Genomic DNA, 15,817 nt, shown 5'->3' on the forward strand with positions numbered 1-15,817 from the left:
AATGGGATTTTAAAATGTCAGAGACACATTTATTTTAACTTTCACCTATTGACTTAACCTGTTAACATTTGGAATACACCGTTAAGACTGTGTAACAAAAGAAACTTTACAAATATTTCAAGGGATTAAGTATTTTGAAAACTGTAGCTTTAAAAAACGTATTTGTTAGGGCATCTGGGTGGCTTGATCAGTTACGGGGCCAACTCCTGATACCAGCTCAGGTCATGAACCTGCAGTCACGAGATGGAGCCCCACGTTGGGCTCCGTGCTGAGCTTGGAGCCTACTTGGGATTCTCTCTCTCCCCCCCTTTTTCCCTCTCTCCATGCCCCTCCCCCACTTGCACTTTGTCTATCTTTCTCTCAAAGTAAATATGCATTTAAAAAATTGTGTTGTTAAAAATAACCCTATTTGTCAATATCACTTCTGGGTATAAAGACACAAGAATTTAAAGCAGAGTATCAACGGGCTTTTGCATATCTACATTATAGCAACACTATATACCATAGCCAAGAGATGGAAGCTACCCAAATAATCTACACTGATGGATAAAAACAAAATGTCACACATACATATAATGGACTACCACGCAGCTTAAAAAAGGAAAATGCTAACTCACACTTCTGTGGTCAATTAATCTATGACAAAAGAGGCACATACTAAGGGGTAAAGAGAGGCTTTTCAATAAATGGTGTTGAGGAAAATTGGACAGCTACACCCAAAAGAATCAAACTGGACCACTTTCTTACCTCATAGACAAAAATAAACTCAAAAGAGATTTAAAAACCTAAATGTAAGACCTGAACCCATAAAAACTCCTAAAAGAAAACACTGGCAGTAATCTCTTAGATATCAGCCACAGCAACATAGGTCTAGGTTATGGATAGGTCTCAGACAATGGAAACAAAAGCAAAAATAAACAACTGAGACCATACCAAAATAAAAGCTTTTGCACAGCAAAGGGGACCATCAACAAAACAAAAAGGCAATCTACTGAATGAGGGTATCTGCAAATGACATATATGATAAGGGATAACTCTAAAATATATAATAGCCAAATTTACACAACTCAACACCAAAAATACAATCTGATTAAAAAATGGACAGAGGACCTGAACAGACATCTTCCAGGAAAGATGTAAGAATGGCTAACATACACATGAAAAGATGCTCAATATCACTAAATTATGAGGGAAATGCCAATGAAAACCACAATGAGAGATCACCTCACACCAGTCAGAACAGCTAGTATCAAAAAGACAAGAAATAAACGCTGGTGACGATATAGAGAAAAAAGAACCATCGTGCACTGTTAGTGGGAAGATATACTGTGAAAAATAGTACACAGGCTCCTCAACTAATTACAAATACAAATCCTGGGGCACCTGAGTGGCTTAGTTGGTTAAGTGTCCCACTTCAGCCCAAGTCATGATCTCACGGTTCGTGAGTTCGAGCCCCATGTCAGGATCAGTGTTGACAGCTCGGAGCCTAGAGCTTGCTTCAGTTTCTGTGCCTCCCTCTCTCTCTGTCCCTTCTCCCGCTGGCACTCTCTCTCTCAAAAATAAATAAAGATTGAATATATATATATATACATATATATATATATGTATATATATATAAAACTCTTTAAAAATATAAATCATGTACGATCCCGTAATTCTACTACTGAGTATTTACCCAAAGAAAACGAAAACACTAATTCGAAAAGATACAAGCATCGCTATGTTTATTGTAACATTACTCAGAATAGCCAAGATATGAAAGCAATCCAACTATTCACTGATGGATGAATGGATAAAGAAGATGTGGTACATATATGCAAAGGAATATTACTCAACTATAAAAACGAATGAGATCTTGCCATTTACGAAAACATGGATGAATCTAGAGGGTATTACGCTAAGCGAAATAAATCAGAGAGACAATTACCACATGATTGCACTTATATGTGTAATTTATTTTTTTTAATTTTTTAAAATTTAATTTTAGAAAGAGAGGGAGAGGGGCAGAGAGAGAGAGAGAGAGAGAGAGAGACAGAGAGAGAGAAAGGGGAGAATCCTAAGCAGGCTCCACGCTCAGCACGGAGCCTCACACGGGGCTCAAATCCACGACCCCGGGACCATGACTCAAGCTGAAATGGAGAGTCAGACGCTCAACTGACTGAACCATTCAGGCACCCCACTTATATGTGGAATTTAAAATCAAAACAAACTCATAAATACAGAGAACAAACAGTGGGGGTGGGGGCAAAATAGGTGAAGGGGATTAAGAGCTACTAACTTCCAGTTATAAAATAAGTCACAGAGATAAAAGTACAACACAGGGAATATAGTCACTAATGTTATAACAAAATTGTGTGTTGACAGATGATAACTACATTTATCATTGAATATGTATAGAATTGTTGAAATGCTATGTTGTACACCTGAAACTAATATAACATTATATGCCAACTATAATTCAATAATAAATAGTTTTTAAAAAGGAAGAAAATCCCGTCACATGTTACCACATGGATGGATCTGGAGTATGTTATACTACAGAAATAAGTGAAATAAGCAAAACACAAAGAACAAATACTGTGTAATTGCACTTACATGAGGTTTCTAAAGTAATCAAGTTCACAGAAAGTAGAACGGTGGTTATACAGGGCCTGGGGGAAGGGAGAAAAAGGGCTGCTATTGTTTAATAGATACAAAATTGTTTAATGGGTATAAAATTTAGTCTGTAAGATGAGGAAGGTCTAGAGATAATGCACAACAACGTCAATATACTAACACTACCAAAATGTACACTTTAAAAAAAATGATTAACATGGTATATTTGTGATGTGGTTTTACCACACACACACACACACACATACATACATACATACAATCTAACTGCACCATTTTGCTATAATCTCTGAGGGAGATGAGGTGGGACAAATGTTTATATTGCATATGCAGCATTCACTCCCTATAATGCAATTTCCTTTTAAACCACACACACAGAAAACCTCTCACAAACTCAGCATTTATTAAATATAGCAAGTCCTGAACATATTATAGTTTATTAATTAGGGAGAATGACCAAACGTACAGACTGAGGAAAAATCAGCTATTCTGTCTCATATTTTATCTTTGTAATTATATGATTCATGTCAGTCTTCTCCACTAAGTAGACAGTAAGCTCCAGCGTGCAATTTTGTTCACCACCGTATCTCCAGGGCCCAGAAAATAGTACAGAAATATTTACTGGATGAATGAACATAGTATTAAACACTTGGAGATGTGGTAATATCCTGGTCTATAATCACCAAATTCAAGCGTAATACGAGATATACCATAAAGGAGGCAGAATCAACTTTCAAAAAACTAATTTTAATCAAAACAAAAATTGTTGATCATTAACAAGTTTATAAAACAGTGATTTAGTTACATAAATAAATTGATATCAGTGTATCAAATCTTAATTACTTTCAACTTCATGAGCATGTTTACATGGGTGATGAAGTACAACCTTTTTTTTTTCTTTTTACCTATTATAATAAATAAAATGGAGCGCATGAAATAGTTCTTCTAAACAAAAATACCTACAAACATACCTCTAGCATGTTCTCTAATGAAGGGAACAGGAGACACTGGACAACTTTTGCACCAAAACATAAAAATTGCTTTAAAAAGCACAAGGTTACAGAACCATCAGCTAAAGTAAAGACACTATACTGTAACCAAAGTTGGTATTTAATAATATAATGAACAGTTTGGTAGTTAGATCTCCAGTTTGGTTATTTTAAAGCATTAAGACAAGGCAAGATAGAAGGCTGCTTTTGTTTTGAGTAATTCTAGAGAAAATAAAATATATTTAAAAAAAAAAAAGAAAGAAAACTGAAAAGTAGAACAGTCATACCTACACAACTTTCTGTCCTGCACAAAGTCAAAATACCTATGCAGAATAGATATATAATATATATAATGTTATTTGTGCACAAAGGTTAGCTTATTATTAGCTCACTGCAAAGGCGTTGTATCATATGTCAATTGTTTTGGAAAACATTTTGCGTTTCGTGTCAAAAGGATATTTCTTTTAAGTTTCCTAGGCTAGGAGGCACGAACCCCAGTTCCGGCATACTGTATATTCTTAATGCTAAGGCTTGCTGCTCTGGCTGTGTATTTTGTTGTCCCTCTTTATTCTAGTGCCTGTTACAAGCATGTGTGGTGTAGTGGTTGTTGGTGGTGGTGTGTTTGTGTCTGGTGTCTCTGTGTATACATATATATATGTATACATAAACTGTATAAATATATATACATATATCATTTCTCCCAATAGATCGCAGTCCAACCATGCAATCCAAAAGGTGGCTCTGCATAGATGCCCAGCATGAAGTTCACCGCCTGAGCCAACCCTGAAGCAAGGCGCACTCTTTTAGTCCTTCTGATAGGTTTTCTCTCAGTTTTTTTGTTTTTGTTTAAAACCAAGCTACTGCAGCTTCAAGTATTTTGCATTACATAGAATATTTTTTATAAATTAGTTCATGTTATATTTTCAATATTCAGACATATACTATAATATATATACAGTACAATAAATGCTCTCATTCTTTTTTTAATTTTTTTTTTGATAAATCCCTGAGAATGTATGTTGACAGTCGCTAAGTTTCCACATGCACAAGCATCGTGTGCCATGCTTCCGGACGAACAGCACTGCAAAGCCACGTGGGTCAGCCTTTTAACTATTAGTATTTCATTTTGTTGGTTTGTTTAAATATGCTGAAAATGTAAAGATGAGTTACAAAGGAGTAAAGCTGAATCCATTCGAGGTACTTATCACAGGATGGAGGTGTTCTGTTTGGTTTTTAAAGCCATTTCAATTATTTTTTTTTTTTTTTTTGAGGCTGTGAACGTATACAGAAAACAGGAGAGCTATGTGGACTTTCGCCACTTGACAACATATACTCAGTGTAAACCAAACCTTTTTAACCTCTCTCTCATACAAAACCAAAAGAAAAAAATTAAAAATTATAATAAAATAAAAGGAAAGGAAAAAAAGTAAGAAAAAGGGAAAAAAATTAAAAAACACACAAACTTTCACAACATGACAATTTAGTCTGCAAACGCAATATAACTATACACATATAATACCGGTGTGGCTCTGTTCTTTAAGTTAAAAAGGGTACAAAGGCAGGCTCAAGTAAAAACAAACCATCCCTCCCTTCCCACCCCCCACCCCCATTCATACAAGTTCTATCAACCAAACCTCTCCCGAACCAACATCATCAGTTTCTTTTTGCCTTTGTAGATTTGTTTCAGGTTGTCGATAAACTGTGTAAACTGAATGTGTCCATCGTGCGCCATTAAGAAGGTCTCTCGGGCCTTGCTGAGGAACTCTATAAACTCACTATAGTGCCGAGGACTGATGTGCGTGAGTCTTGAGTGCGTCGTGTTGATGTAGGCCCCAATTGTGGCATCCAAGAGCTGCCTCAAGGGGGCTTTGTCCAGTGACATGAGCTTACCAGAGTTCCTCCTTCCGTGAAGTCCCACCATGCCAGGAGTGGTCAGAGTGCATCTGCGCAAAATGTCTGACAGTACCGTTGCACACTTGACACTCTTGACCACCAGAGGTATTATAGCTGCAAGCTCATTTTTACCAAGGGAGTGGCTGAGCGCACAGGCCCACAAAACGTCATTAATGGCAGGGTGTGTATCCTGATTGTAGCTCAGGTTGAGATGGGTCATGGCCAGGGTGGCCAGCTTGTAGGCCCTCATGGGGTACCCGCGGTGTTCCATGTACCGTGCTATCGTAAAGAGCTGGGTGTAGCTCATGCCGGTCGTAGCAGCGTCTAGAACAATTTGGTACGCCGTCTCAAAAGCTATGTGATCCTTTTCGCACAGGGTCAGCGCGGAGAGGGCACAGTTCTGAGGGTCCTTCATGGCACACTGCAATGCAAGTGTCCGGGCACTGCTGGCCAGCTTTTCCTGCTGGTGGCAGTCCAGATGGAGGCGAACGATGGTGCTGTTGGACATCACGGTGGTTGCAACTATACTTGTGGCCTCAGTGGGAGTAAAGAGCGTAAACCAGCTCTGCATGATGCTGTCCAGGGCATAGACACCTTCAAGGAACACAGAGAAGCCCTATTACTGACGAGGAGGCTGCACAGAGGTCTTGCCTTATTTCCACCTAACAATCAACGTTTACATGGTTAACCATCACAGGACGTGAGCTAGGCCATGAAATCCTGGAAGGTAATGTGCCTGGGTGCAACCTTTTAGAATAAGGTTATGACAGATTATTATTCAGTGAAATACCTAAAAGAAACATGAATTTCCCATAATAAACTTCCTCGGTAGCTGGTATGTGCACTGCACTGCTTGCCATTTCAGAAAATGGCTTATTGCTAATGAGTTCTGGTTCACTGGGGCCTCCTGTCAGTTATCCACCACAGAATCTGAGTCAGAAAAAAATGACCACTCTCACCAAAAGAGAAAGTTTTTATGGAGGGTGTGTGTTTGTATATAGTTTAAAGTACACACAATACAAAATGATTAAGACACACAAAGAAGCAGAAAAATATGATCTGTCATCAAGAGAAAAACGTCAACAGAAGCAGACCTACAGGTGACTCAGATGTTGGAATGTCTGACAAGATCTTTATAACATAACCGTTTTAAGGGCAGAGACCCAATGTGGCTGAGCCATAAGAAAATCTTAACTGCGAGTGATCTGAAGACAAGGTACTAAAACTCAAAAGAGAATTAGGAGTACGGAAGTTGTATTAGCAGTTCTCCAACCGGTATTACTTTTGTAATGCTGCACTAAAGCATCACCTCAACAATCTAATGATACAATTTTTATACTGAGACCAATTTCCTTTTTTCCAAAGTAACAAACCATTAAGATTAATAAAAGAAAAAAACCAAGAAGAATGATTTTACAATATCTAAAAACTCAGGTGGCAGTGTCCTCTCAGCAAGAGGGGTATATACCCTTTTCTCATGCAAACAGGAAAACAATTTAACCAACACTCATTTAAAGCAGCCACCATTTTGTTTGTTGACATTCCTACTGGAAATCTAATTTTCTTTAGTACTGATTTACCGCAACAGAGGGGAAACGGTTGATGGTCTCACAAATTGCAGATTATGGGCAACCAGGAGGATCTTCTTATAAGTTTCACATACCCGAAAGCTCACCTAACCCACACTGTCATTTATCTGTTGGATATGATGACATATGCCCTCAGATGATAAAGAAAAATCTCAGCACACCTAGATAACTTTATATTATTTTAATTAAAATGGATCTAACCACTAACCCACAGTCTCAAGTTAGTTTCAAATGTGGTTTCCAACCTACCAAGGATTCACTCTGCAACTCTTGAATATAAAACTATAAACCTGATAATGATCTCACAGTTCATGAATTCCAGCCCCACATCGGGCTGTGCTGGCAGCATGGAACCTGCTTGGGATTTTCTCTCTCTCTCTCTCTCTCTCTCTCTCTCTCTCTCTCTCTCTCTCTGCCCTTTCCCTGCTCACTCTTTAGCTCGCTCAAAATAAATACAAATTAAAACTTAAAGAAACAACCATAGGCCTGATTATCACAAAAAGTTACTAAAAGCACCTTAAGAATGACAGAAATGAACAAAAAGTATTTACTCAGTGACTTATTCAATTTTAAACAGGAGTATGAAGCCTCACAAATGTGATAGTTGAGAAGAGGAACAGTACAACTAAAGGCTGGAGGCAGGGGTTGGAGGAAAGGAAGACCCTGTGGGTTGCTAGAAGGAACAAGGAGCCTTCGAGAAATCCAGGTAAAAGAGGAAAAACATTCTTGTATTTATAAATGATGAGTTAAATCCAACCAGGAGGCACTGGGGAAAGTTTCTCCTTCTCCAGAGTTTACCTACCCACTTCAGTAGCACACGTCACCAGCCACCTCACCATCTCCCGCCGTCGCCAATTTAAGGTGGACAGTGTCATTCGCATAACCTATAAACACAGGATAACAAAATATTTCAGAAGATGACCCTAAGTCAATGGAAAAAGGAAATAATTCATCCCAAGGTATAAACTACTAGGAGTATTCCCTATGACTAGGAGGATGGAGAGCCATATTTAGAGCAAAGTTCTGCACATCAATTTAGATTCGACCATGGCTTCCCTAGCTGGCCTTGACCTTGCCTAGGAAGCAGGGGGCCCACATTCTACTCCAAATCGGCCGACTGACCAGATGCGGCATCCTGGGCCAGTTGTTCAATTATCACTTTTCTCATCTGCAAAACCAGAGCGCTGGACTGCAGGATTAAGCACAGTCCATGCCCTCACCTCCTCCACAGCTTTAACATATTCTCTGATTCTAGATTTCTGAGGCTCTTCATGAACTAATTCTGACTAGGACCTCTCAGTGGACAAACAGGTATTTTAAAATAATCATTTTAGTTACTCCTTGAAAATCTGGGTGTTCTTTTTTCTGGTGATCAAGAAGATATGCCTAGGTCTACGGAAAGAAATAATTTTTTGGCATCATTAGTCATCTGATTTTGTTTTTTACTTTCTAATAAGATCCTAAAATAAGTTGATCCACCTCTTCCTACTTCCCCCACCCTTTAAGATTTAGAACATCTGGGGAATGACATGCCTAAAGCCTTAGAAAGGCATTGTGGGATTTCTTCTTGGGTCCTAGAAAGAATAAGGCAGGGGTTAAGTTCTAAGTGATCTGCCAGATTTATCCAAAAAAACCTGCCAGAATTCCAAATAACCAGAAAGCTTGTGTTAATGGTACTTTCTGCATCATTCCTTAAAGAGGCAAATGATAACAAAAATAAGCCAGAGAGCACAAATTTATTTTTAAAAAGAAACTTCTAAAATGTCATTGTATAGCAGCAATCCTCTCTACCCTCTACTTGGACACTACTATATAGGGTGAGTACATTTTCCTGTAATCTAAGTCTTTAAACTTTATTAACCATCATGAGGAGACTCCGTAACTAAAAATCTACATTAATCATCTGATCAGGACATTCTACTCCCCATACTTAAGGTAATTATGTAATAATTTCTTTCAATGCTTTTAATGGTATATATGGTATATATTTTAATGGAGAGATTTCCTGAGACAGATCAAAGTTTAAACTTTTCAGTTCCTGGTTTATATAGGAATTTTTTTTAGAAACTATAAGGAAGCAAACATCCATTTGTATGACTAAGAAAGCCTGCCGGAATACTGGAACTGGACCCTGGCCCAATCATTCCTCCTTTACCTAATTTTCTCAAGGTTATAAAAAGGAGCTAGAACTGCCCATCTATAATGAAAATGCAAACATCAATAAATATTCATACTTCCTCTAAAAATTTAACCCCACAACTGATTCTTTATTATACACGATAGTTCTATTTAAGTCTCTTACTAGCAACAATCTCCTCTATTCATTAAAGGACAAACAGCGGTGTTAAGGCCATAATTCAGAAAATGACCTTTGTTATTGAAGGACACATACAGGGTTTCTAAAAGTACAATCCCTGCACCTCAGGCAGCAGTCTGGTTCAGCTGGCAATGAGCATAGCTCTGAAATACAGTGCTCTTCTAAAGCCTAACCATTTTGTGCATTGAAGAGTCATTTGCCTGCACTAAAATATCCAAACAGAAACAACCCTAAGATGATGCCTTTATTTAGCAGTTCGTGGTGCCCCAGGAAAGACCACCAGTCATGTACCTGCAGGCCCAGCTCCAGAGACACTTTCAAAAGAGTGATGTCTGGCAAACTGTCCATGAGAGTTGCTATTTTAAATGCATCTTGGGCAAGCTTGAAGATGTGGGATGAGGAGTGAATGTTTTTCTGGATGGATTCTAATACTGTTTCCAGCCTCCGAACGTCGCCTGCAACGAACATGGGAAAACCAAACCAAAGCAAAACAAAACAAATCATACAACCACATACATATACACACACACAAGAGGGAGGGAAAAAAGGAAACAAAACAAAACATAAAGCGCAAGTTAATTTACCTGAAATGTTCACATATGGCACAGATGTCACTACAACTAAGTGTTCCAGAGTTACATGCCTATGAATCTCCGCTTCACAAAGATACACGGAGACACATCCTCAGTAACAAAGGCACAAAATTAACCGGAATGAACATGAGATAGTAAAAAACCCTCCTTAGTTCCTACTTACATATTTTTGGTGAATATTTCAGGGAGAAAAAAAAATATGTCACCTAACATTTTAATCTGCTTCTGAACCTGAACCACATTTACATGGCATGACACTAAACCTACATTTACATGGCATGACACTAAACCTAAACTCTGTCAGCACCGAGTTTAATGATGCAATTAAAAGAGGAAAACGTCAGGTTCAAGTGAGTAGCACTTGTTTTACCTTATAAGCTAATGTCCTTACAACCAGACATTAGCACCACTACTGAGAAGTGGATGGAAAACATGACCGTTTAAATAAAAAAGGCAAACTATTTAACCATGAAGTCTCAGGACAATCCAATACCTTTGGCTGCAGTTAGCATGGTGGATGCCAGCTCACACTGCTGGGATTCTATGTGGCTTAGAGTGAACCAACGAGGATATCGGTTGGGAACAACTGACGCAATATGGTGTGGGCGGGTGAGGTCTCCAGTTGGAGCAGTAGATTCCAATACTAGTAACCTGTAATGAGAAGACAAGGCAGTTGGCTCCCAGTTATTCCTGGTCCATCACCTTGGCCACAGGGTCTGGTCAGAAAGCAGATGAATGGGTAGATGCTGGGAGAAACTGCTCAGGTCCTTGGTGCAAGAAGAGCTGGTACAGCTACACTCTGCTATCTGGATGCCAAAGTCACCTTGTTAATTGCTCATTACCCAAACTTAAGAGATTTCTTTTCCTTAGCATCATTCAAAAAATTGCAATTATTCAAGGAAATGAAGATATATAGCAATGAAGAGATCTGAAACACAAGGCTCGATGTTTACCTACTTTAAAATTTTTGAATCTTATCACTCATTAAAAAAATAAGAATCAACAGAAACTGATAGTCAGGTGAACATTTAAGACTGAGCTTGCAACGGTCAGGGATCAGTGGATAGCTGAAATGGATAAGCTAACTCATTAAAACACAACATAAGAGGGGAAGTTAGACAAAAAATAAACTCATGCTTCCTGCAGAATTAGTTCCTTATTACTTCAGGAATTTGTAGTTAGAATATGTTCTATCAATCCTATCAGAGATGATGAATGCAAATGATCCAAGTATTTGTCCTTTGACAGTCTTGCATAAATTCAGTGAGATCTCTAATTTCAATCAGTCTATGTTTGACTGAGAATATGTTGACAAATAAAGAACAATTATTGGAAAACAAAGCACGTGCTTAGCAATCTCTTCCAGATAGAAGTACCAAAGAGATAAGCAGAGTAGCTACAACTGCAATTATTCCTTTACAATCATCAAAACGCTGACCTTAATTCAGGTATACCAGTGTTAGGGACTATGGAATAAGAGCTGAAGACCAAAGGGTGTGAGGCTGGCCTTGGGGCCTCACCCAAGAGCAGTTACTGCTCTGCTAAGCCAAATGCCTCACTTTCATTTCCTTTTATCTAGGGACAAAGAGATGTGAGCATTAAAGAGTGGCAAGGTAAGCTATTAAGTAAGAAGAATTTTGGTGGAGTTGCTATTTAACTTTTCAAAAAACCTAGAATGCCCCTGTGTTCACAGGCAGATCATTCCAGAGTTGCTGTAGAGGAAACTGGTCAATATGCTAAAAGGATGAGAAAATGAGTGCTAAAAACACCCTTTTCCCGCTCTCCCACCCTTCTCTCACTTCCACAAGGACGAAGAAGCAAGTAAGCTACAGGTCTCTTTTCTTTCCTGTTGCCCTGGCTGCCTTGAGAGGCTCTAGTAGGTCACACTACCTCCCTTCCACAGCAGTCTTTTAGCAGGACCAGTGGCAAGTAGAAGAAAAGGTTGGAAAACAATCCCCCAGGGCCCTACTAATATCCTCCATAAACAAACTGCCTTGGCAGCAACCAAGGACAGACATCAGTGAGTTTGTGAGTGTTACAAAGCAAGCCTTTCTACCTGACAGATACCTTCCCATAAGCTAGAATCACAGAGAAACCTTTTATTTGACCCCTCAACTTTACAGTGGTCCTAGCAATCATATAACATTAGCATTCTTCCCTTTCAAACAGGAGCAAAATTCTTAAGATTTATGGAAGCATAGAGCTAAGCATCTGTCTTCGTCTGACAACTTCTATTTCAGCTTCCAAAAATGGGAATAAAAACTTACAAAACTGTGCCCTAAAATAGACCAAGGGGTATAAAGTAATTTGGTGGGGGGATTTCTGCTTATGTTAGTTATTAATTGATCTGGGGACATTTTAAAAATTAGATAAGAGAGAACTCAACAAGGTTTCTCTGACAGGTTAAACAGATTTCATGGCGCCAAGGAAAGAATACCAAGTTAAAAGACGTCAGACTCAATACACATGGGCACACAGGTAGGTACACACACACACACACACACACACACACACACACACACACACACGCACACTCACTGCATAAAAAAAGAGGCCTCCTGAAAGATGTAAGCTGCCCTCACACAGGCAAGAATTTCTTTCGAATCCACTACAATGTTTCCGGACACAGAAACTTTGATGAAAAGATTCTACGGGACCAAACTACTCCCCAGCACCTCAAACTCTTAGGCGTGTGTGTACATGGTCTGTCTTTCTTTGGTGACTATAACTAAGTCTAATCTGCACTTTAAGACAGGAATGTTTTAATTATTTAAAAAAGGAAAAATCTCATATTTTAAGAAAAGGAGATATGCCTTTCAGGTCCTTAACGTTTAATAGGCAACAGTTAAGATTAAAAAACATAATCTTGAATTCATTAAAAAATATTCACCTAGACAAATTCATGGTAAAAAATATTTGATGAACAGACTTTAAAAAGTAAAGTGAAGGGGCACCTGAGCAACTCAGCCAGTCGAGCATCCGACTCTTGATTTTGGCTCGGTTCATGATTCCAGGGTCATGGAATCCAGCCCTGTGCTGGGCTCCGTGCTGAGTGGGGAGTCTGCTTGGGATTCTCTCTCTCCCCCTTTGCCCCTCCACCCCCGTTACCCCTCTTGTGCACTCTCTCTAAAAAATTTTTTCAGAATAAATAAAAAGGAAAGTGAAAATAGGAAGGTCAGTGGCAGAGAACAACATAATCTAATTATCATTCATGAAAGGGAGGGCTGGGGAGGAGACGGAAGTAGTCAGACTGAGGAGAGCAGGTCCTGGAAAATGCCTAATAGTGCTGCCTTCAACCCTAGTCACCAGGCCTCATCCTCCCTTAAGCTCCAGGTGAGCACAAAGGGGTTTCAGCGATACTATGGCCTTCCCTACACTATTGATGCAGCTGGTGTGAAGGGCTCCCTCAGTTATTACATTCAGTCAAGTAAACTTATTATTTACCACTGTTTCAAAATCTAATATTTTCAAAACAATTAACTAATTAGGAAGGTTTCAACTGTTGCTCCCTTGTGATTAAACTTGGCCTAAAATTGTTCTTTAATTCCCAAATTCTAGCTTCAAGAAAAGTAAGAAAAAGCCACCATGAGCACAAGTATGATAGCAGTCTAGGAGACAATTCTTCCTTTACTGTAAAATAAAAAGCCAAATAAACCAACAAACAAACCACCACTACAACAATCCAAGAAGCATAAATAGTTTCTTTAGCTTTGCTGCTGCCTACAAGAGATATGAACGAATGAGAAGTCAGTTAACAGCCATTTTTTTCCCAGTGGGGAATTTGGATTGCCTCTGCCCGACTGGGCTGTGAATACGTACCGCATTGCTCTCAGTGCAATTTTGTATGCCAATTCAGCATCATGAGGTAGGAGAGAGGTGAAGAGATACTTGGCAAATGTGTGCATTGGAACGCTCTCCCGATGGATTATTTCGCCTAAACCACTATATGGTCCGGCTGTGGGAAGAGAGCATACACATTTTACATTCCTAAAAAAGGAACTAAGACTTCTTGTAAAGTATATTTTTAAAAATTTTTATGTAACGTTATGACATATACAAGCTATTCTAGTTAAGAATGTAACCAAAGTGACATAGTAGAAAGAAATACAATTCTTAGTCAAAAATGATTCCACAGGGTGTAGTATCCAGTATCCAATCACTTCAGGAACAGTCCCCAACTAACTGTACCATAGCGAAAATGAGAATCACAGAACTAAGGGGCAGAGCTTTTTCATATTATAACTGCTTCAGAGAAAGAAACCCTCTGAAGCATAAAATCTCACTGAATTCAAGAGACATCCTTTCTCACTGTGTGACATCTGAGCATCCAGATTTGCAAACGCACAGACGACTGTGCAGCTTAACTGTGGAACTTGCCCCCGGACCCCATCAGTCTTGTGGGCATGGACAAGTCAGGTTTCCAGAAAAGAGTGCTTCGCCTCAAGGGAGGACTCTTAAACCACAAATCCCAATGCAAAGACTTTAAACACAGTTGCTTCTAATAAGCAGAAATAGGTATTAATTCTCGGAAAGTGATTAATAATAAAAGAATAGTTAGTAATCCATTTGATACTCACCACAGGCAAAAGAAAAAAAAATTAAAGTAACTGGAAATCTACTACTTTGAGGGCTCCAAAAGACCAATTTCAAAAGTAAAATTACATTTAAGCTGTCAAAACTCATTTCTTAGTAGGTTATGACAGGCATGGTGACAGAACTAACTTCCCTTGTGAGCTCTCTGAACGCTGCCCGAAGAAAGGCAATACCAAATTTTAAAATAAATTTTGAAAGGAAACCACAGTGGTTAGTTCAACTACTTTCCACTTAGGTACTTTGAGGTTTAGTTACTGTAAAGTGTTTAATAAATTAGTTTCCATGTCACCTTTGGGTAACATTTGTTTAATGATTTCTAGAATTATGAACCATGACACTACTGCTCAAAGGACATAATACATTTGTTTTCCATGAGAAAAATCAGTCTGGCGAAGAGTTTAGAATGCAAGAAATGTCAGTTCAGAAGAAATGGTGTGAAGAGTTGGAATTGGGCACAGATAATTTTAATAGAGATTATTTTAACATTTCTGTATTTTTTGGTTAGTATTTTTGAACTGTTCATTATTTAAGGACTTTGAAAATCGTATTCTCATAAAAATTTGTTTTTTTACCTAGGCAAACTAAAATCCACCCTAGAGTTCTAATTTTACCAAATCCATGACCTTTCTTTTACGTTTAAGACATTTAAAAATATTCTGCAAAAGTTGATATAGCATTATCATTCTGCCTTTAGTTTAAATAATGAGGCCAAACTATTTAAATTATTATTATGGGCTGAAAGTTTATATTCCCCACCCCAATTCATATGCAGAAGCCCCAACTCCCAAGGTGAACTATACTTGGACATAAGGCCTTTACAGAGGTAATGAAGGTTAAATGGGTTCATAGGGTATGGCCCTGATCCAATAGGATTAGTGTCCTTATAAGAACAGATATCAAAGAGTTCTCTTTCTCTTTCTACCCTTCTGCTTGTGAGAGTACAAGAAGACAGACATATACAAGACAGGAAGAGAGGGCTCACCAGAAATTTAATTATCGAGCACTTTGGCCCTGGACTTCCCAGCCTCCAGAATTGTGTGAAATTTCTATTGCTTAAGCCACCCACTCTGCAGTATTTTGCTATGGCAGCCTGGGAAGACTAAGACACTAACTCTACTTAAGGCCTAGTTATAGCAAACTTGTAGACTATCTATTTTCTTCATTTCTCCTCCATTTCCTTTCAATGTTTCCCTTAAATCATCAAGTTACCTTTTTGTGCTATGCAAAACA

General features: G+C 38.5%; 1 protein-coding gene across 2 annotated transcripts in view; it reads right to left on the minus strand.

Moving 5' to 3' along the window:
• Window positions 1-3,339: 3,339 nt before the first annotated feature.
• Window positions 3,340-15,817, minus strand: part of ZSWIM6 (zinc finger SWIM-type containing 6) — a 199,427-nt gene continuing 186,949 nt past the window's right edge. For both annotated transcript variants that reach the window (XM_086700215.1, XM_086700218.1), the window contains exons 10-14: window positions 13,814-13,949; window positions 10,488-10,645; window positions 9,693-9,856; window positions 7,887-7,968; window positions 3,340-6,089 (exon numbers count right to left, since the gene is read on the minus strand). In XM_086700215.1, the coding sequence (XP_086556341.1) occupies window positions 5,227-6,089; window positions 7,887-7,968; window positions 9,693-9,856; window positions 10,488-10,645; window positions 13,814-13,949 (1,403 nt within the window). In that variant the 3' untranslated portion in view covers window positions 3,340-5,226. The remainder of the gene's footprint in view (window positions 6,090-7,886; window positions 7,969-9,692; window positions 9,857-10,487; window positions 10,646-13,813; window positions 13,950-15,817) is intronic.

Source organism: Puma concolor, chromosome A1, assembly GCF_028749965.1.
Source record: "Puma concolor isolate L17-30 chromosome A1, mPumCon1.1.hap2, whole genome shotgun sequence".
NCBI classification, from domain to species: Eukaryota; Metazoa; Chordata; class Mammalia; order Carnivora; family Felidae; genus Puma; species Puma concolor.